General features: G+C 38.7%; 1 protein-coding gene across 2 annotated transcripts in view; it reads right to left on the bottom strand.

Moving 5' to 3' along the window:
• Positions 1–26,763, bottom strand: part of LOC131048139 ((6-4)DNA photolyase) — a 162,133-nt gene that overhangs the window by 70,590 nt on the left and 64,780 nt on the right. Inside the window, exons 4-10 of one of the 2 annotated variants that reach the window (XM_057982015.2) lie at positions 10,381–10,548; positions 10,148–10,219; positions 8,682–8,768; positions 8,361–8,459; positions 8,197–8,280; positions 8,013–8,099; positions 7,743–7,814 (exon numbers count right to left, since the gene is read on the bottom strand). In XM_057982015.2, the coding sequence (XP_057837998.1) occupies positions 7,743–7,814; positions 8,013–8,099; positions 8,197–8,280; positions 8,361–8,459; positions 8,682–8,768; positions 10,148–10,219; positions 10,381–10,548 (669 nt within the window). The remainder of the gene's footprint in view (positions 1–7,742; positions 7,815–8,012; positions 8,100–8,196; positions 8,281–8,360; positions 8,460–8,681; positions 8,769–10,147; positions 10,220–10,380; positions 10,549–26,763) is intronic. The other variant, XM_057982022.2, reaches the window with a different exon arrangement.

The following is a 26,763-nucleotide window of genomic DNA, read 5'->3' as shown; positions in this document are numbered from 1 at the left end:
AAAATTGGTCAAGCTAAGGAGCAAAATAGAGGAAATATGAATTTCGCTCTGGACCCTTTGGAAGGGTCAAGAGCGAAATTCTAATCTTGAGCACATTTTTCACTTGCTTCCTCCTTTTCACACCTTGGACACACTTTGCTAGGCTTCCTTCCATCATGACCATGCCAATTTATCCTTTAGGTCAACATATAGCTCCAATTTTTGTAGAAAATAGGGTTTTACATGAATTTCGCTCTGGACCCTTTGGAAGGGTCAGGAGCGAAAATCATGTTTGAGCTCAAATCGTGACTCCATTTTCACATCTCCTCATTCAAACAAGTGCTTTTTCCTTCATTCAAACCTAGAAAGGGTTAGCTCAAAGCTCGGGTCGAGGTGGAGTGTCTTGTGGAGAAATTTGCCTTGGACCCTTTGGAAGGGTCAGGAGCGAAATTCCTCCTTTAGGCTTAATTCACCTCCTTTTCCACTCGACTTTGCCCTAGGCTAGATTCTCGATCCATTTCCTTACATGTCCTAGCCAAATTTGCTCAACTCAGACCCTCAAAAGACAAAATTCCCTCATCAAGATTCAATGACCTCCTAACACCATAAGCAACAAGAGCAGAAACTAAGCTTAAGGGAGACTTTCAAATAAACCCTAATTTTGGAGCATCGCGGACTCACCCTGACTTAAGCAAAGCCTGCTATCCAGTGATCCCCCTGACAGCACTCATCATGCAAACGCTAACAGACAAAACCCTAAAAGACCCAGAAAACAAACCCTAGAAAGCAAAAAGTAGGGATCCCCATTTGTAATGGGGCGATGTGTGAATACGTCACAACAGGTTTCTACAACTTCGCCTAGGGTTTTGACCCTCTGTTTCAAGGCGAAAGTTTTTTTCAATCGCAAATTCTTGGTGGGTTTTTCGAAACCTCAACTGGGTCACCGTAAGATTTTTCAAGGTCTGCAGATTTTTTTCGCCTAGGGTTTTGACCCTCTATTTCAAGGAGAAATTTTTTGAATTGTTGTGGGTTTTTCGAGAGCTCAATTGGTTTGTCGTCGGATTTTTTTGGGTGCATCGTTTTCCATGCCTTGTTTTTTGAGCCCACAGATTTGACCCTTCATTTTCAGAAAAATTATTCTGATTGCAGATTCTTTCTAGGTTTTTCGCAAGGATTTCTGGGTCAGTCAAAAATTTTACCTAGAAAACTGTGCTAGGGTTTTGAGATTCTCTCCTTCGTTTCAAATCAGAAAAAAAATTTATTTGCAGACTCTTTATGGGTTTTTTGAGATCTAAACTAGGTTATCAAATTTTTCCGGATCTTCTGAAAAAATTTTGCCTCGAAAACCGTGTTAGGGTTTCAGTTTCTACCTTTGAATCCGACTTGCAGAATTTTTAAAAACCCTCTGTTTTCATCTGCTAGTTTTTGTGCCTTGGAATTAGTGCCTTCACCACTTCGACCTCGAGGTACGTGATGGGATCTTTGACGAATATGACGATTTTTTAGTACCGATGTCTTGATGCAATTGTTCTAGGCACGTCTCAACGTCCAAACACTGCCGGAAAAGATGAGGACAAATGGGATGAGCGCAACCGGGAAGCCGTCATGCTCATCAAACTCTTTGTTACTGATGAGCAGCTACCTCAGGTACCGTCCAGCAAAACTGCGAAAGAAATATGGGATCATTTGAAGAGTCTTCATGAAACCTCTGACAAGAGCAGAGCATTCCTTCTTAAGAATATGCTCTTCACGATCATGATGGATGAGAAAACATCTCTTCAGGAGCATCTAACGAAGATCAAGGATATTTGTGACCAACTGGAAGCTATTGGTCGAAAAATGGAGGAAGAAGATATGGTGGTCATTACTCTGAAAAGTCTCCCATGCTTGTATGAGCATTTCATTGAAATAATCAATATCACTTTCACTGACGTCGATTTGAAGTTTTCTGATCTTTGTAACAAGCTTTTATAGCAAGATCAGTGGTGACAACAGTTTGAAAGCAGTACAAGTTCTCCCTCCACGGAGCAAGCGTTCTCTGCTAAATCTTCTGCTAAGAACAAAGGTAAGGCTCAATCTTCTCAGTCGAAAGGCTCTGGTTCTTCTCAGGACAGTCACAAGTTTGGTCACATGAAGGCCGAGTATCGAATTCGATTGGCTTTTGAACAAAAGAAGTAAGGAGGGTCTCAACAGAAAGCAAATGTCGTCGAACACTCTGAGCAGAAAGAATCTGCTTTTTATGCTTTTATGGCCAAGAGAACAGCAGATCTAGTACACTCTTCTGCCTGGTATATTGATTCAGGAGCTTCGCGGCATTTCACTCATCGTCGAGATTGGTTCACGAAATTTGAACCATTTTCGAATTCAATAATCTTCGGAGGAGGAGAAGAGTACACAATTGCTAGTAAGGGCACTGTCCAGATTCACTCAGGAGGTAGAAATTTAATTTTTCTTGATGTCTACTATGTTCCAGGCATGGAACATAATCTCCTCTCCATCAGTCAGATCATGAGGCATTCTCCTCTATTAGATATTGTCTTCAATTCCTCCATCAACAATGTTGATAGGGAGACTTGTACTACAATCGCTATGGGACTTGAAGATCATGGTTTGTATAGACTTGTTGATTCTGGTGATTTTCAAGAGCATGCATTGGTTGCTAGGAGTACATCCATCAGAACACTTTGGCATCAGCATTATGGGCACTTCAACGTGCACTATCTATCTCAGTTATATCGGGAGGGTTTGGTTGCTGGTCTACCTGAGATCCAACCACAAAATCATGGAGTTTGTGCAGCCTATCAAGCTGGGAAGCAGCATTGGACACCATTCTCGGATGGTGATTCTTGGCGAGCCTCCAAGATCCTTCAATTGGTTCACGCTGATGTATGTGGGCCAATGAATACTCCATCTATAACTGGTTGGAGGTACTTCTTGTTATTTGTTGACGATTTCAGTCGTAAAATGTGGGTGTATTTTCTGAAAAATAAATCAGATGTGTTCAGTACATTTCAGCAGTTTAAGGCCTTAGTTGAGAAAGAATCTGGTTCTCAGATTGTCACTTTAAGGTCACATAATGGGGGGGAGTTTCGTTCCAATGACTTCTCTACATTTTGTGCTACACATGGCATTAAACACCAACTCACCACACTATACACCCCTCAGCAGAATGGTGTAGTTGAACGTAGAAATCGCACCATTACTGAAATGGCTCATTCTATGATAGAACATAGAAATGTTCCAAAGAAATACTGGGCTGAAGCAATTTACATTGCTAAATCGGTCACCTACACATGTCGTTAAGAAGATGACTCCTGAAGAAGCTTGGTCAGGACGCAAGCCTAAAGTGGGCCATTTGAAAGTCTTTGGTTCTATGGCTCATGTATGGATTCCAAACACTAAGCGTGCTAAGCTGGATTCAAAGAGCCAAACACTTATGTTTACTGGTTACAGCGACAACCACAAGGGCCTACAGGTTGATTGATGTAGAGACAGATCGTCTCATTTTCAGTCGTGATGTTGTGGTTGATGAGACTACTAGTCCATTTATGCCTTCTACTACTCCTAGTCATGCGACTCAATCTGTGAAGACTCCTGATGTTGGTGTTTGTCTTCCTCTTGGTTCCCATGATGAGGAATCTACTGATCCAGCACCACCTGATTTTCCACAGGATTCGCATCCAGATGACTTTGTTCCAAAAACTCCAGGGGATGTTGTTCCTCCAATGCCAGATGTTGGTACTTCTACCCTCAGGCCTAAGTGGTGGGCCAAGACTATCGGAGATCTTCATGATGATGAGCTTATTGAGGGCAAATCCACTCGCAGAAAGAGAAAGCAACAGAATACAGTCAACTTTGCACTTATGGCCAACATTCACAGCATCCATGAGCCCCAGACATATTCCAAGGCTAAAGGCATTCCTGAGTGGGAAAAGGCAATGAAGTCCGAATACCATAGTCTTCTGAAGAATAACACTTGGATTCTTTCTGATTTGCCTCTTGGGAAGAAACCTATCAGTTGTAAATGGGTTTACAAAGTCAAGTATCATGCACATGGTACTTTGGATAAGTACAAGGCCAGATTGGTTGCTCGGGGCTTTACACAACAGGAGGGCATTGACTACGAGGAGACTTTTGCTCCTACTACCAAGGTGAGTACCATTCGTCTTCTTCTCGCCATTGCAGCTCAGTTTGGATGGAAACTTCACCAGATGGATGTTAAGAGTGCATTCCTCAACGGAGAGTTGCAAGAAGAAGTTTATATGACTCAACCTCCTGGCTTCAAGGTTCCTGGTAAGGAACATCAGGTTTGCAGACTGGTAAAAGCCCTCTATGGCTTGAAGCAAGCCCCTCGGGCTTGGTATTTTAAGATTGATCAGTATTTGGTTGAACATGGTTTCCAGCGCAGTCCCTCTAACACTAATCTGTATGTCAAACTCTTCAGTGATGATATCCTTTTTATTGTTGTCTACGTGGATGACTTGATCATTACTGGCAATTAGGCACATTTGATCACAGCCATCCAACAAGACTTGTGCCAAGCTTTTGACATGACAGATTTGGGGCTTCTCCATTATTACTTAGGTGTCCAAGTGTGGTAGACTGGTGACAATATCTTTATTTCACAGTCCAAGTATGCCCGCAGTTTGCTTGGCAAGTTTCAAATGCAAGGTTGTAAACCTGCTTCCACACCTATGGATAAAGGGTTGAAGTTATCAACCAAGTCTGATTCACCTGCAGTACATGAAACCGAATTCAGGCAACTAGTAGGCAGCCTCATCTACCTCACTACCACTAGACCTAACATTTGTTTTGCTGTCAGCTACATCTCTCGCTTCATGACAGCCCCAAAAGCTTATAATTGGATTGCAACGAAGCGAGTGCTGCGATATGTGAAAGGCACTTCAGACTATGGCATTTTGTATGGCAAGTGCAACGATCCAAAGCTGATTAGTTATACTGACTCAGATTGGGCAGGATCAATGGATGACAAAAAATCCGCTTTTGGGTACGTATTCAATTTGGGTACTGGTGTCGTCACTTGGAGCAGCAAGAATCAACAAGTTGTGGCTCTTTACTCGATCGAAGCCGAATAACGGGGAACAGTCAAGGCCGCATGTGAGGCAGTTTGGCTCCGAAGGATGCTCTCTGACATGCAGATGCCACAAACAGGTCCTTCTCCCTTGTATACTGATAATCAAGGGGTGCTCCAACTGGCCAAAAATCCAGTCTTCCATGAACGTACCAAGCATGTCGAACTTCATTGTCACTACATCTGCAAGCTGGTAGAAGATAGATCAGTTCAATGCAGTATGTTCCGACTGCAGATATTCTCACCAAGTCTCTGAGTCCGGATAAATTTGTAAAATTCAGGGGGCAACTTGGTGTTTTTGATAGATTGACCATTAAGGGAGGGTGTTAGAATAATAATTTCTTATATTGTTAATGGTCAACTTAGGTTGTTAGATTTCATTAATGTATCTACAGTATTAGGTAGATAGAGGTAGGTAATATCATTAATTTCTACAATGTTTTGTGTTTCTATAAATTGTAATCTTTACCAGTTAATATGAACTAAGATATTTTACCAGTGAATCTGATTTTCACATGTTCAAAGTTCGAAAAACATATGCTGTAAACAAGGTTGTGGACAGTCGATCAGCTCTGTGTTTTTTTGTCTATATATACACAGTGAGTATCATTCAAAGGCTGTGATCAAGGTCGTGGATAGCTAGTCGAATCTATGTTTGTATTAGCACTGTGAGTATTATTCAAAGTTGTGATCCAGGTATCTTTACTTCTCATAGAAGAAAAGATAGTATTCAGATTGCTGTATCATTGAACTGTTTTATTTAAGGAATCGTATACAGGTTTGAATTCAGAAGTATATGTTTATTTTCTGTCAAAGCACAGATATTGTTATTGTTCACATATGAAATGCAGTTTGTTTAATCACTGTTCTAAGTTGAATCACAGGAAGAGGAATAATTGAGGCTATGTACTGATTAAGAACAACACCAAACAGACCTCTATATGATATGTTAATCACAGAATGCCATTTATATTTGATGCTTTCTAAATATACAGGAACTCAGAAGTTAGAAGATTGATAAATTTTCCATACAATATCAATATTGTTGAAAGCTTTAAAGATTGCTATTTGTAATCTGTAATTGTTGTGAAGTTGAACTTCTGTAATGTACTGTGTGGTTGGTGCCACAAAAACTTGAGTTGGTGCTCAAAGGTTTTGGATTGAAAGTGTTGGTGCACTTATAGACGGGTTTGGTGACTCCTTAGGGTTGGTGCCCTTAAACATTGTAACTGGAGTATAGATTGTGAGGCTGGATTAGGACAGTATATCCTAGCAGCATTCTCACCGTGTTTTTCCCATCCTGGGTTTCCACGTAAATTTTGCATATTGTTATTATTGTGCATCTCTTTTATGTTTTTCAATTTTTAGATTGAAGCTTGTTAAAAATTTAAGTTGTTTAAGAAAGATTGAAGTTTTTGTGTACTACTGATTCACCCCTCCCCCCTTCTCAGTGGTACCCCTGTGTTCTACAATTACTTCCCTAAGGCCACAAGATGTGGGAAAGGGGCTTACGAAACCTCAAAGGAACTTACTAGAAAAGCTGATATGACACATTTTCCCTACCCATCTTTGGTTTCTCATACTCCCAACAAAAAATGTTAAACATAACTTAAGCCTATCTTACAAAGAGCATACATCCTTTCAGTAACTTAGAGCATACATCCTTTAACCAAAATCCTTGCTTATATAACCCCTTGTGCATCTAGCTTTTCCATCCGAAAGAAGTCTTTTCAAATTCTCAAAATACCTCTTTTACCACAACTTTAAAGGATTAATATACTTTTGTTTTAATTATAAAATACCCCATCTCCAGGCACCACTTTGTAAAAAACTTCATCACAAAGAACCCACTCTAATAAAACACTTTAAGTAGTCCCTTTATAAAGGCATAAAGAGCATAACTCAAAGGTTATAAAATCATTTCCCTAGCATTACTTCCCTAAGCCCAGAGGAAGTGGGAAAGGGGCTTACGAAACCTCAAAGGAAGTTATTAGAAAAGGGGATATGACACATTTTCCCGACCCATCTTTGGTTTCTCAAACTCCCAACAGAAAATGTTACACATAACTTAAGCCTATCTTAAAAAGAGTTTGGGAGATGGAGATGGTGGGATAGGTTTCCATTACAATTAAACTTTGAATGTTTATACTTGTGAGCTCTTAATTCAGTAAAATATAACTTTTTTTATTATAAGATACCTATAGTAGATGTTTCAAGCTTTCCACACATATACTTGTATGATAATAATTAAATAGAATATAATTAATTTGCTTATAAAATAGATATAGAAGTTTTAAGCTTTCCACATATATATGAACAAAAAATATATAATGTATTAAGAATCTACAAGCATGTACATTCAACATCGAAACACGTATAGAACAAAACTTATGAAGTGACAGCTAGAAAATGATTCCTATCCTTCACATATATCCGAGATGGGAAAAAGGAGATGGGGATGCTTTTGAGACAGGAAACACTTTTATGTGTAACATAGCTTTTCAGAGTCATAGAAATAATTTGACAGGTTCAGTCATTGAGAAACATAAAATATTTGGCGAAAACTTTCATTAAAAAAATTTTAGAAATTAAAATACAGCTAATTCGAATTTTGGAGAATATTAACTATAAACTAAATGATTTTGTGATGCCAATTGCGTTAACAATTTACCAAATCACCACGAGTTAAAAAGCATGCAACTGCATGACGAGCAAGATGATGCATCCATCCCCATTTCCGAAGCTGTAGAAAACATAAAAGTGCATCTCTTAAATTCAAGAACTTCGGAAAATAGATGGCATGAAGAACTAAAATTATAATAAGATTTTTCTTTAGTCTCAATTCATTATTATTTTTATGTTTTCTTCTCCATACACTTAGTAAAAAAAAGAACAGCATGGATTCAACTTAATGCATAATAGAAATCCCAGCTTGTTTTACCTGGACCATGACCGCATCAATCCATGGATAACCAGTTTGAGCATCCCTCCAAGTAGCAAGAAGGTGATCATCATCATTCCAAGGAATCTAGCCAAATCATTGTAATTATGCAGTTGTTTCTTTTTGCTATAACGATGTGAAACAAAAATCTATGAAGAATACCAAGAAGCATTAGTAAAATTACCTGTTTGCAAATTGGATTCCCCTTCATATGCTCAAAGTTGGGTGTACCATACGCCACTGTGTAAAAGAACTCTCTCCATAGCAACTACAAGACTAGTTCTTTTTTATTGCAAAGATGAACCAGAATTCATTTTTGAATAAAGTACTTAAGGGAGAAATCCTGACCTGTCCTTCCAGGGAAACTGGAGGTCGTGTATGGTTCTTCACTTTTCCATACACTTCTTGTAGGCGTTGATAAAATAGCCTTGAAGAAAGACAACCAAACTGCAAAATATTCAATTTTTCGTACTGATTAAAAACATCCTCTAGCATATTCATATGGAGATCCAATACCAAATACTGATCACTCCACAGCAGAAGAATCAACCATATATCTTGTTGTTATCAAGACAATATTTCAAAGAACTTTAAATTACAATAACATATTCAACTATTCTACTTAATTTGAAAGGAATATATTTGTAGAAACTTGTAACTGGAACTCACTTTCAAGTATGGTGACAAAACAGTTGTTGCTGGCTTCAAGAAGGCAGTTGGATCTCCTTTAGGTTTTTCAAACTCTGCTACCCACTTCTTCATAAAACAGGAACAAATCGAACATGGGATAAATAATTCACTTAAAATCTACCAAAAGGATACCTAAAAAGTGGACTTTAACTTTAAATATGATTTCATTCTAGGAAAATACAATATAAATATCTTCCATTTTATAACAAAGCAGTTTTGGATATAATATTATAATTTCATTCGCTAGAAACAAAGATAAAAGAACATAACATTTTTTAAACTTTTATTTTTGTAAGATTCTTCACTATGTTGGAGTAATGATTGGACAAACATCTTAGATCTTATCATTTTAATTTGTCTATGAATCAAAAGACATATATTTGTCTCTAAGTAATATCAAAACTGAGAAAATAGCCTCATATACCCTAAGCAAAGCATGTGATATAAGTTAGAAGAATATCATCATCAAATGGCCTAGTCCCCAAAATTGAAAGCAAGGACAAACTGAATCATTCCTTGAAAAAAAATTAAATAACTGGTATAATTGCCATCATAAAACTTAATCTCCCTGCTAGTTTCGAGCAAAGGACTCAACCAGCCAATCTAATGTCATTTGTTTTCTTGGCAGGTTACCTCTAGTATTCAAAGTGAACAGTAATAAATCTTGTAAAGGTTGGCATTAACAAAGAAAGCTACAAAATCACATTTTGTGGAGATCACTCGGAATGAATGGGTCTTGTCTTCAAACTTGGCTTGTTTTAGATACGAATTTGGCCTAATGGATGTTAAAAGTTGCTTTCATCATAGTCATCATCTTTGTCATCGTCATTACCAACCGATGTACTCTATGATGGATGCCCATTCCCAAGAATCAACATTTAGACATTTTCCAGTGGGTTTCTATTATCCCTAGAATGTTTTGTCACAACACTTGTGTAGAATTTCTTGCAAATGTATTGTAACATTTTGTGTATTTTTGCAACTTGTGGTTTTTGAACTTCGTGAACAAGTCTAATAAATCATTGCAGAATGTCATCAAGAAAACAATAGTGTCAATTCAATATCTATGTGATGAACTGACTGAATGCAAAATCAAGTTGGCAATTATACATCAAAGACTCTTTGAGTAATCTCTACAAGAAATATCTACAATTTTTTGGTTCCAGCAACTAAATAGTCAGATAAAGCACTATGAAGAAGACCTCAAGAAATGAAAGAGAACCAGAATTAAATAAAAAAGGAATATTTGTTTCAACCTATCCTTTTTCTAAACCAAACTTTACATTATTGAAATAGTTTATCAATTCCATGCAGTCTTAAAGTAGTGTATAATCTTGTGACTCTAACATCAAAACACTTGAACCTAGTTACAACCATACCTCATAAAGCTTAAACGTTATATAAAACAAGATTAAACAAGGCATATTCAACTAAATGGTCATTACCTTATCATGTAGAGATTCATTCAACCTCCTCAATGCTTCTGTTTCACCACCATGGAAAGGAGTAAAATCTTCCTATTACCTCAACGAAAAGAAAAAACTTCAAAGTTAATTATAAGTTTTATGATTTCAGGGTTCATAATTTGAAAATGTCTCACAAAAATGAATAAAACTTGATGAAAAGATATGTGCTTAAATTGAAGCATGAAATTAAACTTAAGGGAAAAAAAGAGAACCTGAGAAATGTCTTTGAAACCAAGGGTTGTGAGTGTTGGTAGTGTCAGTGCCTTTGAATCATCAATATCAATAGGAGGAAGTGATGAAGGCCCATCACCAAGGGGATGTGGTGCCCCACTAATCAGCTTAATAAATGACTGGTATGTCAATGGTGGTTTTCCGCCATTCTTTGATGAAATAAATGGTTGTTACAAAGCAAAAGAAAGTGATCAAACGTTCAAAACAAAATGCACTAATTGAGAGAAAATAGAAATCATCTAATTGGGGACATACATAAATAGTAAATACCATTGAACCCATTAAGAGTAAACAAAAGTCAAGCCTTGAATCAAATGAACATAGTCAATGTATATAAACTACTGCTACCTGATCCCTGCATGCTTTGTGTCGATAAAAAACTATAAGCATTTGAAATGAAAAAGAGAAGAAATAATATAGAATTTTAAAAAAAGAAGTCAAATATTTCTATTCCAATTTACTCATCCATCTAGTATTATATAGCTCTATAATTTTGGGTGACGAAGTACATTTGTTCCATAATAAGATTAGAATATTTATAAAAGGGAGAATTAATTATCCCTTTCTCTCCAAATAGGCCTCACCACATGGAAACAGTAATCAGCCATAGAAGACTTTGAAACATTATAAATGACTGGTATGTCAATGGTGGTTTTCCGCCATTCTTTGATGAAATAAATGGTTGTTACAAAGCAAAAGAAAGTGACCAAACGTTCAAAACAAAATGCACTAATTGAGAGAAAATAGAAATCATCTAATTGGGGACATACGTAAATAGTAAATACCATTGAACCCATTAAGAGTAAACAAAAGTCAAGCCTTGAATCAAATGAACATAGTCAATGTATATAAACTACTGCTACCTGATCCCTGCATGCTTTGTGTCGATAAAAAATTATAAACATTTGAAATGAAAAAGAGAAGAAATAATATAGAATTTTCAAAAAAGAAGTCAAATATTTCTATCCCAATTTACTCATCCATCAAGTATTATATAGCTCTATAATTTTGGGTGACGAAGTGCATTTGTTCCATAATAAGATTAGAATATTTATAAAAGTGAGAATTAATTATCCCTTTCTCTCCAAATAGACCTAACCACATGGAAACAGTAATCAGCCATAAAAGACTTTGAACCATTATATCATACGTCTCTTCAATTCACAAGCTGTCTCTAAATACCTAAGTTACCAATTCGGGTACGGGTACGGGTACGGATTCGTGGATATGGCAAAAAAAATTTCTTTGGGTATGAGTACGGATATGGGTATGTATGTATGTTCAAACATTATAGACTATATCATTGTGTAACTACAAGGAGTGATAAATCCATAATTGGCAATAAATATCAAAAAAAAGAATATTTTGATATCTCATTCATAATTTGCAAAAACGAAAATACTCAAGTTTCAAAATGTCATTACACAATGAAAATTCAAATTATAATTGATTTTAATATTCATTTTCTTCATCAGAAGGGTCAAGGTCAATATCAACATTTGTTTCAATTTCATTTGAACCACAATCAATTGGATTGCCACTAACACTAGCTGTGTCAAGTGTAGAAGCTGGTTTAATTTCATTTTTCAAACATTTGATAGAATGCCAAATCATTAACAACACAAGGAAAGTGATTTCACAAAACATAAGCAAACAACTACTACGTATGCATAATGTAAATCAACTAAAATCAATCTCAGTATTGCTGATAAAAAGTTTACTAACCCTGTCTTCATATGTATAGCTCGCAAAAGCAACTGAAATGATATTTAATTGCTTGGCTATTGGCATATTCTGATAAAAAATGTTGTCACAAAGTTGTGGGAGTGAAACTGAGGTTTTAGTTTGTGAAACTATGCTTGGGTACGGGCCTTGGTACTTCCTACATGCCTGGGTTCTCTGTGGGTTCTTCACAGGACCCATAGAGAACCCAAGTACCCAGGAAGAATCCAAGATGTACCTAGGAAGAACTTGAACTATACCAATACCCGAACAATACCAATACCAGGACCCAAGCTAAACTAGAAGAATCCGGTAACTTAGCTAAATACCTATTTGCCAACATTCCAAATGTTTGTATAGTTTTTGAGGAGAATTGGCTCATTTACTTCCTAAAATTGAGAATTTGTAATGTCCCCTTTTCCGCTCTAGTTTGATTTGGGGACCATTAGCCTATTCTGGAGACCTGTAGACTAGTCAAACGCAAAAATTAGGATTTCTTACCTCTGGGAGGATGTTTCTGCATTTTCGAAGGCTTGCATGTTGGAATTTGTCAGTTTGGGTTATGGATTCCTTCTGGATTTTCAGAAAGCTTCGCAGTGAGGGTACATGCATAGCAACTTATGGAGTTTGATTGACTTACTATTTTTAGTAAGTGGAGGCAGAAGCAGTTGAGTTCTCTGAGTTTTTCTGGGTTTTCTGTGAGCTTTACAATGGTATAACATGCAAACCAATCTGAGGACCTTTTCGAGACTTACTATTTTAGTAAGTTTGGCAGCTGCTCAGAATGTGGTAAAAATCACTTTGGAAATACTTACTATTTTGAGCAGTATGCTATTTATAGTAAGTACTATTTTTGGTAGTGCTATTTTTGGCAGGGATTCTACAACTCAACTCAGTGGCTATTTCTAGCAGTATTAATTTGGTAGGATCATGTGTTTATTCAAATCATAGAAACAGTAATCGGGAAAAAAACCTGATTATACCTGATTAATCGGGAATCGGCTGTCTGGGCGATTTATTCCAAAAAATCACGATGTAAAAATTGTTGACTAAATTCGCAATTTTCAACAATTTTTTGCCACGATTAATGAGCAAAAAAACGATGAAAACCGGCAACTATTCGATGACTAACCCCACGATAGAAAATCCCGCACGAAAAACCCTAAAACCGCGAAAACAGGTGCGCAAATCTGCCAGGAAATGTTATAAGTTAATCGACGCGAAAGTGTATTCCATGCAAAGCTTCTTTGGTCGACGCTTCTTTGGTCAACGCGAGTTAGTAGAGCCGCATTTTCTTGGAGCCAGGTATTTACCGGGCCACCCTATCGTATTGGTACACAATATTTTTATGCTGTGTAGCTCATAAATTATTTGGTATTTACCGAGCAACACAGTATTTTAATTTTTAATGTATTTTACAATATTTTTATTGTATACTGTAAAATTCTTTTAATGTATTTTATAGTATTTTTAACGTATTTTATAGTTCTTTTAATGTATTTTAATGTATTTTATAGTATTTTAATGTATTTTATAGTATTTTTAAGTCGTATTTTAATGTTAATAAAAATACAGTAAAATACACAGTATACATTAAAAATAAACTTAATGAATACTGTGTATTTTACAGTATTTTTATTAACATTAAAATCTGTAGCTCATTATCTTAAAAAGACTTTAAAATACGACATAAAAATACTTTAGCTACACAGTATGCATTAAAAATACAGTATTAAATTTAATACTGCCACTTTACTCGGGCAAAGGAAAACTCAAATACATTCAATTTTGGAAGATTTTTATCCATTGTCTTCTTGTGAGTGACTGAGTTTTTCAAGATGATGATGCTTGTTTTTCAAGATTTGTATCCACTTTACTATTGTATCGTTTGCAATTAAGCTTATAAACACGAACCCCTTGTAAACTTGCCACTTTACTCAGACAAAGGAAAACTCAAACACATTCAATTTTGAAGATATTTATCCATTAACAATATGCCTATTATCAATGACCAAACAAGTACCATGGAAGTGCTCCGTGCTGTTCATGTCTACAGAGGTTTTAGTGAGTTTCCCTATTTCTGTAGCAGCCAGAAAAATGATGTTGCAGACTGAAAAAATGCCTCCAAAAGATTCGAACAGACCTTTCCTTATTGCTTTAGCTTACCAATCTTCAATGCCTATCCACATTGCAAGATTTGCTCAACTCATAGACTCCAAAGACCAGGGCAATCCCTTTCATTTCAGAATTAATGAGCAAGGGAAGGTGTGAAATAAAGGCAAAATACCACACCTGGAATAATTATTTGAGACACCCAAACCTTTGAATATGCTTGTCTTTAAAGTAAGTCGTCATAGCTTATATCCTTGTTGCCACACAAAACTACTCAAAGCAGACCCCACATACAAGATCACCAAGCTGGTAAGGAACACCCACATTCTTCCTTCTTCACCCTAACTGCGGTATGGTATCCAGCTTATACTTGAAAATGGCCCATGGCAAAACACTAATTCCTTTGCATAACAAGTAAAAACTAATGCTTCCAATGTAGGCATCCAAAACCAACTAGAGTTGATTTCTAATGTTGATTAAAAATACAGTATACTGTATAAATCTTGTTTCAACATGTTTTTTAAAAAGATTAATGACACCCTTGCCCATTACAAACACTTTATTATCATTTCCCAATTTAACTTCCGACTCAGAATTATCTAGAGGAGCAAACATATCTCTATTTCCTATCTTATGATTACTGCATCCATTGTCTGAAAACCAAATATCATTATGGCAACAGTGCTATCTTCCTTAATGGCTATTCGCTAAGTCTATGCTTGCAACTATTTGTCTTCTCTTCGTTTGTTGCACTTAAGAGACTAGTTTAGCTTTGTATTGGACATCTAATTGTATTGTTTTCTGAGGCTAGTTAGGGATTTTTGGAGGTCTTGGATTATGGATTATGGATTTTTTTAGGTCAGCAAGTTAGAAAAGAGTTACTCCTATATAACAATATTAACATTTTTTTCTTTCATATGGGTATATCTCTTTGAATTCAGTTTGGGATTTGAAATTCAATTACATATCTTAAGTTGTTGCAATCTTGAAATTCAATTACATTTAGATTTCCAATTTCACATGTCAATGAAATACAAATGCAATTAATATACACAAACCTAACCCTAGATCCCAAAGAATTAAAGACCGAGTGTAATGTCTTTGCAGAATTGATTCTTCATCACAATGCCACGTCTAAAAGACTTTGCGTGGACACATTGCACAACAATTCCTGGTAGCACGAAGGTCAAGTGCAATTGGTGTCAAGATGAGATCGGTGGTGGAATTTATCGTTTCAAATGGCATTTGTCAAAAGAACGAGGAAATAACACCGAGATATGCAAAAAATGCCCTGCAGATGTCTCGTATCAAGCAGAGCAATCTCTTGAAGGGATTGCTAAGAATAAGGCCAAAAAGGCAAGAATTGGGGTTGAACTAGGTTCTACTTCTACAAATCCTAGGATGCACGATTTGGGTGAGGATGGTGAAGATGAGAGTTTCAAGGAATCTGGGTCGACACATAATTCTATAGCACGTGGACCAAACACAAGTGGAGGAAACACTAATGCTTTCTTCCAACCTTGTACCACACCAGGATCACAAACCACTTTGGAGAGTATAGGATGGAGGAAAACTGTCACTGAACAAGCAAAGAAGGCAATTGCTAATTATTGGTACTCCTCTCACACGGCATTCCATGCTTCCAAAAATCCATATTGGCAACCCATGGTAGATGCTATTGCAGCTGTAGGTCCTGGGTTTCAAGCCCCATCTTATGAATCATTGAGGGTTGGTATGCTGAAAGATGCAGTAGAGGATGTTCAAGATGTTGTTAAACAACATCGATTGCAGTGGGCTAGAACTGGTTGCAGCATCATGTCTGATGGTTGGACAGATAGAAGGAACCGAACTCTCATTAACTTCCTTGTCTCTTGTGAGATTGGCACTGTTTTTTTGAAATCTGTGGATGCATCTCATATGATGAAATCCACAAATGCATTGTTTGAGATGTATGACGTGGTAGTTACGAATGTAGGGCCACAAAATGTGGTTCAATTTATCACAAACAATGCTGCTGCTTGTGTTGCTGCAGAGAGACTTCTGACAGATAAATATCTTTCCATGTTTTTTACACCATGTGCAGCACATTGCCTTGTTCTAACCCTAGAGGACATTGGAAAAATTGAATGGGTTAAGGCGGCATTTCAAAAAGCTCACAAGGTTACCAAATTTGTTTATAATCACACAAGGGTTTTGGCTATAATGCGCTCTTTCACAGGAGGCAAGGAGCTAGTTCGACCAAGAGTGACAAGATTTGCAACATATTTCCTTGCATTACAAACATCATGTGAACAAAAAGGTAATTTGAGGCGAATGTTTGTTTCAGCTGAGTGGATGGAGTCTGATTTCACAACTCAAGCAAATGAAATAGCAGTGGCAGAGTATATGTATTCTACCACATTTTGGGAATCTATTGAACAAATTGTAGAATTTTCAGAGCCTTTAGTAAAAGTCTTGAGACTAGTGGATGGAGATAAACCCCCCATGGGATATGTGTATGAGGCCATGGATAGGGCCAAGGAGGTGATAAGGAGTAAGTTGGAAAATAACAGGGATAAGTATATGCCATTGTGGGACATAATTGATAGGAGATGGGATGGACAAATGCACACTCCTCTCCATGCTGCAGGATACTTTCTCAATCCTCTGTTATTCTATAAGACTGACTTCCTGGAAATTGATGCTGAGATCAAACAAGGCTTCTTCAAGTGCATGGAAAAAATGTTTCCTGACTTGGAAAAATTTGATGCGGCTACGATAGAGCTGGAAATGTACAAGCATGCTAAGGGCTTTCTCTCTTCTAGGGCTGCTATACAAAGCAGAAAGACAATTCAACCAGGTAGACTCTATAAACTTTTGACAATCTCTTTATTTTGCCAACCATTAAGTTTGTTAAGATTATAAGATATTCTTAGTCTTACAATATCATATCCATATAATGTGTTTTTCAGCTGCATGGTGAGCTTCTTTTTGGAGGTGAAATACCAAATAAAAAAATCGATTTTCTAAGGCTTAAAATTAATTATTAAATATCAATGCGTTTTTTATTAAATGCCAATTTAACTAATTTTCTTTTTTCAAAAATTTCGAAGTTGGCAAATTTAGCCTCTAATGCGATTTGGAAAATGTTAACGCCCAAGCATGGTAAAAAAGTGAATGCCAATAACTTCGCTCTGGTCCCTTGGAGAGGGACAGGAGCACTTTTGCATTTTAAACCTTGCATTCCTCACTTTTTACGTTCAAAACTTCATCTAGGCATTTTAAAATGGCATTTTTAATTGGAGTCTTGAGTTTAATTTTACTTGACCTTTGGAAGGAACGTGCCTTAGGACATTTTCGCCCTGGTCCCTTGGAGAGGGACAGGAGCACTTTTTCACTTTTTCCCTTTATCCTTCATCTTTTAATTGTCAATTTGCATTGTGGGGTTAGCAATGATCCCTTTCGTTCAATCCACGCATGCTTAACTCGTTTTTTCAAGGCAAAATTGATGTTCTAGAGATTTTCGCCCTGGTCCTTCAGTGAGGGACAGGAGCGCTTTTTGCATTTGGCCTAGGATCATCAAGTTTTTGGAGTCAAACCTTTGTTCATCATGATTTAGAAGACCTTTCCAATCTTGCTCAACTTTGCCTTAGCATAATCTCGGAGGGAAATTGTTAATTTTATAAAAATCACCCTGGTCCTTCAGTGAGGGACAGGAGCACTTTTGAGTCCATTGCGCAAATTCTTGATCATATCAACCTCAAATTACCCTCAAGGCGTAGAACATCATTCCCCACTCCTTCTTGAGTCCTGGAAACAAAAATAGCATTTAAAAAATGTAAGGTAAATGGGCATATTTGGAAATTTCGCCTTGGTCCCTTGGAGAGGGACGGGAGCACTTTTTGAAAATCGCTCTGGTCGTTCAGTGAGGGACAGGAGCACTTTTGTCAATTGTCATCAAAATTTACAACTCTTGCATCTCAATTCCACCTCGAAGCATTTTAAACACTTTTTCAAACTTGCGCCTTGGCCTCAATTTGTCCAAAATTGGTGAGAAAGGCAAGATAACATGTTTTGCGCTCTGGTCCCTTGGTGAGGGACAGGAGCACTTTTTCAATTTCAAGCCTATCCGTCCTTTGCTAGCTTTCCAAATTATCTTCAATGGGCTAATCATGTCCTCTTCCATTCATTTCAATCACAAACTTGCCTTAGCCTTGCAGGAAATTTACACTTTTTGGAAAATCGCTCTGGTCCCTTAGAGAGGGACAGGAGCACTTTTTCACATTTGGGTTGATTTACTCCTTTGTGATCTGCTTAAATTATATTCAATGGACAAAACATGCTTCCCTTAACCTCTTCAAACCATAAAATCACTTTAATCTTGTAAAGGCAGTGCAAATTTGAAATTCAAGCTCCGGTCCTTTAGTGAGGGACGGGAGCACTTTTTGCCCTCTAAGCCAAATTGTCTCACTTTCCACCTCGAAATTCCTTTGCTAGAGAAGATTTCATCTTACTTCATGCTATGAATAGAAGTTAGCGTCCAATAAAGGTCTAAAATTGTGCATATAAAGAAAAGTGCTCTGGTCCTTCAGTGAGGGACGGGAGTGCTTTTGACCTTCTAGGCAAAAACTTCATCATTTCATTGTTTTCAATCAAGTCTGGATGCTTTATCATGTTCATTTCGTCCTTCACCATGCCTTTGATGTCTCAATTTAACCAAACAAGGCCAGGAATGGCTCAAATAAGTCTTTTCGCCCTGGTCCCTCAGTGAGGGACGGGAGCACTTCGCCTTGGTCCCTTGGAGAGGGACAGGAGCACTTTTTCCTTTAACCTTTAGAATTCAACATTCTTGTGCCTTCAAAAATCTTCAAAAGTATCAAGTCATGTCCAATTATCATTCCGGGAGACCCTACCCAAAACAAAATAGAAAAGTCAGTGACAAATATGCATAAAATAACATTTGTGCTCTGGTCCCTTGGCGAGGGACAGGAGCGCTTTTGTCCTTTCTGGCTAAAATATTCAAAATTTAGGTCTCCAATCATTTCACAAGGCAGAGTTAGGTCATCCACAAGGCCAGGAATCAGTTAGTTTCAAGCATCATCTTGTCTCCAAAATTTGATCAAAATTTACCTAGGCAAAAACACAATTTCCCCCTTCAAAATGCCAACACTTAGATAAAATTTGGATTTTACCCAAAAAAAACCCTGATTAACCTGAGACCCATCTGACTTTCCTGACAAGACTTATCTTACTTCAATAATCAACCTTTAGAAGGACGCTTAATAACTTTCAAAATTTGATTGGACTTGGCTTGAAAAATATCCAAAAGAAATCCCTAAGGCTTAGCCCTAGCCCAGACAACTCACTCACTCAAAACCCTAAAAGCAGAGAGAAGAACAGGCAAAACAAAAGCAAAAAGAGGGGGTCCCCATTTTAATGGGGCGATGTGTGAAACGGTCACAATAGTATGGAGTTTAAGATAGCCGTTTTCAACTGCGGCATGGTTTCAAGGAGGTCTTGAATCTTCACGAGTACCTCTATTTGCAATATTTGCCGTAGGATTCTCTCTTCTCCCTTCGTCCGTGATGGGCTTGTGGCCTCCTGGCTACTTTGTCCTTGTGCGGCCATTTCCATTGTGATCTCAACCCTTGCTTCCCGCACTCTCTCGGTCTCCGTGCAAGGATCGAGATATGTGGCATTTTTGGCCTATGCCCTTGTGATTGCCAACACTTCTACCTTCGTGGGTTCGATGTTCAAAAGGTTTACTCTTCGCTTCCAACAATTTGCATCCTCATGGTCGCCTGGCCCACACCAGTGGCAGAGGTGCTGAGAGGTGGCTTCCTTCGTGCAATCCCGGGCGAAGTGCCCCCACTGATTGCAAGCCCTACATTGGATCATTAGTCGGCCCTTGGCGTCATACTGGACACGGCTTCGAGTATTGTTATTGTCGTTGTTATTCCTTCCACTTCCACGTCTGTTGTCCCGGTAACCTCCAGATGATGTCATTGTGTTGGTTTGTTGGGTCATACCCGCTGGTGCAGATGTTGTGGCCTGCTCAGTGAACAGCACTTGCGTATTTTGGGTCTTCATATTGTATGGGCACTCCTTGATGGAGTGTCCCATTACTTGGCAAATTTTGCAAAAGGCCTTCCTCGAGCATGTACCCTTCGTATGTCCTTCCTCCTTGCACTCCGTGCACCACACATTTGCGTCGGTCTAGCTAGTAGAGCCTTTCATCGCTTTAAATTCCCTCATCATACGCTCCATGTCCCTCTGCAGGGCCGTCACTTTCTTTTTCGACCCTCGTTACCACTCTCATCAGAGGAAGAGTCATTTTCCTCAGAGGACTTCCCCTTTTTCTTGGACGTTTTGTTCACTTTCTAAGTCCATAGCCCTATTGTATGCGTCATCGTATGACGGAGGGACTATCTTCATTTTCTTCTTCAAACTGGGTTTTAGGCCTTGTTGTGACGTTTTCACACATCGCCCCATTGCAAATGGGGACCCATGTTTTTTTTTGCTTTTTAGGGTTTGTCTTTTTAGGTCTTTTAGGGTTTTGTTAGTTGGCCTTTGCATTTTGAGTGCTGTCGGGGAGATCAATAGGATAGCAAGTCCGGCTTGAGTGAGGTCCTGATCCTGAATTTTGGCTAAGTCTGGAATGTCCTGATCCTGAAATTTGACTAAGTCTGGAAACTGAAAAAACCTCCAAAAACTAGATTTTGCAATATAACTCCTGGAGGTCTGAAACCACTCTCAAACATCCTGAAAGTATATATGGAATATAACTTAAAGTATTATACTTAAATGTTATATTCCATAAAAATTATCCTGATAGAGAGTGCGAAAAGTCAAATTTCACTCGTATCCTTCTCCAAGGGTCCAGAGCGAAAAGCGCTCCTGTCCCTCTCCAAGGGACCAAGGCGAATCGCTCATGTCCCTCACCAAGGGACCAGAGCGAAAATGCTAAGTTGAGCCATTCCTGACCTTGTTTGGACGAATCGAGACATCAAAGGCATGGTGAAGGACGAAATGAGCATGATAGAGCATCCAGACTTGATCAAAAACAATGAAATGATGAAGTTTTTGCCTAGAGGGTCAAATTCGCTCCTGTCCCTCACTGAAGGACCAGAGCGAAATTCTTCATAAGGTACAATCTGGGCAAAGATCAAGCAAGTTTTATGTTTGAAGGCAAGAAAGGAGGCGAGATGAACGCGTTTAAGACAAATTGAAGATTATGAAACGCCAACAAGGGACCAAAACGTCCTAGTTCGCTCCTGTCCCTCAGGAAGGGACCAGAGCGATTTTTGTTTTAGATGATTTTCTTGCCCAATTTGGATGGATCCCAAGGCATAGATGAATGGAATGGAACATTGCGAATCCGTTGAATATAATTTTTGAAGGATATGAAGTCAAGTGAAGCCTACAAGAGCAAGATCGCTCCTGTCCCTCTCCAAGGGACCAGGGCGATGTAATGAGTATATTGCTTCTTATTCAAGTTCAAGACATTCCAAGACGGAGAACAAGGTGGCAAGGACATTTCAAGACATTTCAATCAAGCACGAAGTTACAAAGGTCGCCAACATCGAAGGATTTGCAATGAAATACCCCAGTTCGCTCCTGTCCCTCTCCAAGGGACCAGAGCGAAATCCTTGTGAGGCTCTAAATTTTGAAAATTTACCAAGTACCAAGTGGCTAAGAAGGGTCAAGGGACTTCATCTTACAATATGAAAGTGATTGCAAGTTGGTCGAAACAAGGACAAGCTCAAACGTTGAAGTTCGCTCCTGTCCCTCTCCAAGGGACCAGAGCGATGTTTATTATATTGGCCAATTCATGCCAAAATCACGTGGGGTCAAGGTTTTGCAAGGTCTTAAGAGGTCTAAGGTGTCATTTGAAGGTGATTTACAAAAGTTCCAAACGTCAAAATGCTATCAATTAAGCCAAGGAACTCATATCGCTCCTGTCCCTCAGGAAGGGACCAGAGCGATTTGCATAAAATCTTTCATGTTCCATCAAAATCATGACAAGGCAAGGATAGGCAACGTCAAAGATGCTATTAGGAAGATGATGAACGTAGAGTTAAGATCAAGAACGAAGTAATTTGAGCCAAGACACATGGATCGCTCCTGTCCCTCTCCAAGGGACAAGGGCGATGATCCTTTCAATGTCTAAATGCCTTGTAGAATTCAAGTGGAACGAAAGGGGAACGAAAGAATAGCATTGTTTGTCCATCACAACAAAGATTAAAGTTCGAAGTCACAAAGATTAAGGAGAAATTATGAGGATCGCTCCTGTCCCTCTCCAAGGGACCAGGGCGATAATACATCCTAAGGCACTCATTCACACATGCAAGTCGATCTAGCTCGAAGGACTCAACGAACATGGCAAATCCAACGTAGAAATGAAGAGGTTGAATGTGGAAATTGCAAGGATCACGACAAAAATGGTGAATCGCTCCTGTCCCTCAATCAGGGACCAGGGCGATGAGGTACGTATTATTTCATTTTCAAAAACTTGGCGCTCAAACACATTTCTTTAAATTTATTTTAAATGCTAAAATCGATGGATTGCAAATTTAATTAAAAATGGCATTTAAAATTTGCGCTTGATATTTATTAATTATTTTTTGCCTTTATAAAAATCGAAATTTATTAATTTAAATAATAAAGGCATTTAATTAATTATTTATTAATTAATTAAAAAAAACAAAAGGAGCGCTAAGGTTATGAGGTCGGCCTTGTTATTGATGTAAAAATCGTTTTAATTGCTTAATTTTTTTCCAAAGTCGGCCTATATGGTAATTATGATGAGAGCGCTTATAAAGGAGAAGTGAAAATCATTATTTTCACATTATCATTTCACCATCTTACATGCGATCTTGGAAGGAGAAGTGCGAGTTGTGTGTTAGAGTCATTTCAAGCAAAGGAAGGCGCCAAGATCATTCAAGGGGGAGGAGCGAATTTCAAAGGGAAGGTACAAGCATTATCAAAGGAGTTCGAGTTTCCACTTGAGCAAACTTGCCAAGGACATTGAAGAACACATCAAAGATATCCCCAAGGGTGGCGAATTAACAAAGAGGACGTTCCTTATCACAGGAGATCACGTTGAAGCCATCTAATTTTGATTTTGCCTAGGCAAATTCCTTGTTTTGCATTCTAGAGTTAGCTCTTAAGTAAGGTATGGCAAGATCTCTTGTTTTAATTTCGAATTTTGATCATCATTGCCTTAAGCTTGAATTTTGAATTTTCTTAGCTCAATCGTTATTTTTAGGAAATGATTAATAAAGGACTTATCATTAAGTTTCCTAAAATTTGCTCTCTAATTTATGTTATGTATTGCAAAATCATGGTACTAATTTTGAAATGTTGTGTAGGCATCAAATGAAGATCTCTTCAAGGAAAATCAAGCCTTCGCCAGGACGATCAAGTAAGGACAAGGGCGACCTTTTTCAATCCAGCGTTCCAAGACGAGGTACATCATCATCCTGCACATCAAGGACACAGGGAGTTAGAACAAGGGCTCGTTGAAGAAGCAAATAATTCCAGATGAATTAATTAAAGCAAGCTTCTCAACAACATCAAGTTGAATATTTACCAAAGTTACAAGTGTCAGATGAGGTGGCATCCTAGTCATCACGTCTCCAATCAGTGAGGTCCATCTCAGCATGTCCAGATTCAATGTACTTAACTCATGGAAGGTGGCACAAACTCCGATGTACCTACCCCGGCTATCCATTGGTTGATTTTTCTAGAAGGGACATGTGTCCAAGCAATACAATTTTATCATTGGTCGAGCATTAAATGTTATGTAATGGTTGTAACAAACCCTAATTAGGATTTTCATTGTAAAATCTTGGCCATTGATCTTGAATTGATCTAAGCCATCAAATTGTATTGTGGGCACTATATAAGCCCAGGCATTTCATTTGTAAAGGCTAATTAGCAATAGCTAGAGAGTTAGGAGATAGTTGGAATAGTTAGAAGATAGAAATAGAATAGCAATTAGAGTAGAATAGGAGGACAAGGCAAGAAATTGTTGCCATTGATTGTAAACAAACTCCATTTTCATTGAAGTAATGGTGAAATATGTCGTTTTCTTGCAATTTGCATGGTTTCTTGTTGAGTCTTCAATCTTAGATGGTAGATGATTAGATGAATGGAGGAAATGTGATTGATTGATGATGGAATTCGTATATCCATACTACTAGCAGTTTGTTGATTGCAGACTTGCCTTGTGTAGTCAACTGGAGTCGTTCAGCTTAAGCTCAATTTCAATTTGTCGCTTCTTCATTGATATGCATCAACTTGGATGGTATCTATGCCTGCGGTGATGATTTGAACATCATAAAGCTTCCCTTAGAAGATCGCACTAGCCTTGTGTAGATGTTCCATTGATGTCAAAACAAGACCTAGTTAGAGTTTCATCAAAAATCAAATCATTGCTCTTACATTCTTAGTATTAGGATTAGATCCTCTCTTCACCCCCCTTCCTTTTTTTCCTTTTTTAATCTAAGTTAGTAAGAGCTTGTGTTCTAGCAAAGTAGATCGGAAATTCAATCACCAAATGTAAGTCCCCTTGTGATTCCACCAAATCACATCATACCACGGCGAGCTTATCCACATGTAGAGACCCTACTAAAAGGAACCTTGGAGTCATCCTAACTGATCCTTTATGCGAATCTTCAGCAGTTAGAGACTTTTTCTCAAGAGAGGATAAGATACCCTTAGGTATTTTATTCTGTGTTAGGCTGTGTACAAAATACACGTCAACAGGCCTTCAACGAACCACCTCTTCTTGAGTCCGTCGGCCGGCTAACTCTCCATTTTCCCAATTAGCTCCTTTAAGTGCCTTCCGTAGGCACAAACTGATTCCTTTTGTCCTTGTTTTGTACTATATATCTTTGCCACTATTTCATTATCATCCTGGAGTAGGCGGAACTCCTTGTCGAAGGCTTTCCGCAACGTGTCCCATGTGGCCACTGCAGTTTTATCAATATCCGAGTACCAGTCGATGGCAACTCCCCATAATGTCACTTGGAATTGCGTCGTCCATTCGACCTGGTTCGTGACACCATTGGCCGCCCATATGGTTTCGCAGGTTCTGCAGTGCCTTACGGGATCCTCCTTCCCGTCGCCAGTGAATTTCAGCAGCTTCTGCCTATTGGCCATTGATTGGGGTCGTGTCCCCAGAGGTGGTTGTGTCTGTCGTGCACACGCACCACTCCCTCCCACACCGACGATGTTGCCTGTTAGAGTAAATGGGGGTACGGTGTTTTGTACCCACATGCTTGGTGTGATGGGTCCCAAGAGGGGGTCTTGTCTGTCGTGTGCCTGTGCCTCCTCTGCACCTACAGTCGTACGGTTGCCCTCTCCTTCATTCTCACCCTCATCCTCTGTTCGCTCCCTTCGGTGGTCCTTCGTGCGCGGCGTAAGGGATAAGTTCCTGAATTGATCCCGAGTCTCTTCGACCAGATTTCTTCGTAGCCTAGTTTCCTCCAAAAACTCTTTGTGACTTCTCACCCTACAGTGTTCTGGCGACGCGTAGAAATCTCCTTCGGCTTCTACACCCCTCGTGACACCTCCTTGGTTCCCTTTGGGCAACCCTTCGGTGGGTCGTCCTTTGGCAAGTTGCCTCAACCTCCGTCTACATTCTACTTGTTCCAAAATCAAGGCCCTCTGTGCGGCCTCCCACTCCTCACTTTGTGCCTTCTTATTTCTATCCTTATTTAATAAGTTAGGCATTAATTCCCGTACATCTTCATAAATAACAACACATAAAAAATAGAACACTTCTTTATTAATTCATCCCGTCAAATACAATTTTTGTCAGTAGTACAACACCATCATGAAAGTGTCGAGTGTTCTTTATTCCTCCTGGAGGTTCAGGGTTCAATTTCCCTTTGGCCTCTTGCCATCACGCTCCGCTTCCAAGCGACGACTATTTTCTTCGTACTATTGGAGGACTTGTTGGTGTCGCTCCTCACGAGCAATCTCCTCCAGGCGAGTTCGTTGTGCCAGTGATGTCTGTGCAAGCAACCGGGGGAGGTGGTTTATCAACCGATTCGCTGCGGGGCTAACTTCCAGTGCGGTCCACATGGCACTTGTTGGGACATCAACCTCCATGGCCTCTCTTTGGACGTAGGTCTCGATGGCCACCTGAAGCAAGATTGAGAATTCCCTTATTGCAGTGTCTTCTCCGTCGTAGAGCTCTATTTGCACATCGTCAACCTCTGGGTTAATCTCACCGACGGGTAGGCCCATCGTGTCTGTACACCATCCGCTCCTTCCTTTCCCGAGTATGTCTAGGCAACGGCGCCAGATGTTTGCCACATACGGGTAAAAGTTTAAATGCAGAAAGTAAATGCACAGAACATAATGAGAATATATTTAATAACTAGTCTTTGTATTAATTCAATCGTCTATGTACATCAAGTGCTTATAACATCACACCCAGATTGACTATCCTAATGCTACTAAGGAGGAAAGGTATACAATATATAATACCCTAAGGGGTGCGACCAACCGTCGTGTCCAACTGCCCTTCGAGAAGACTA

The sequence above is a fragment of the Cryptomeria japonica genome, chromosome 7 (genome assembly GCF_030272615.1).
Source record: "Cryptomeria japonica chromosome 7, Sugi_1.0, whole genome shotgun sequence".
Classification (NCBI taxonomy): domain Eukaryota; kingdom Viridiplantae; phylum Streptophyta; class Pinopsida; order Cupressales; family Cupressaceae; genus Cryptomeria; species Cryptomeria japonica.
The sequence above is the reverse complement of the archived record's forward strand: the minus strand, read 5'-3'. Positions and strand labels throughout refer to the sequence as shown.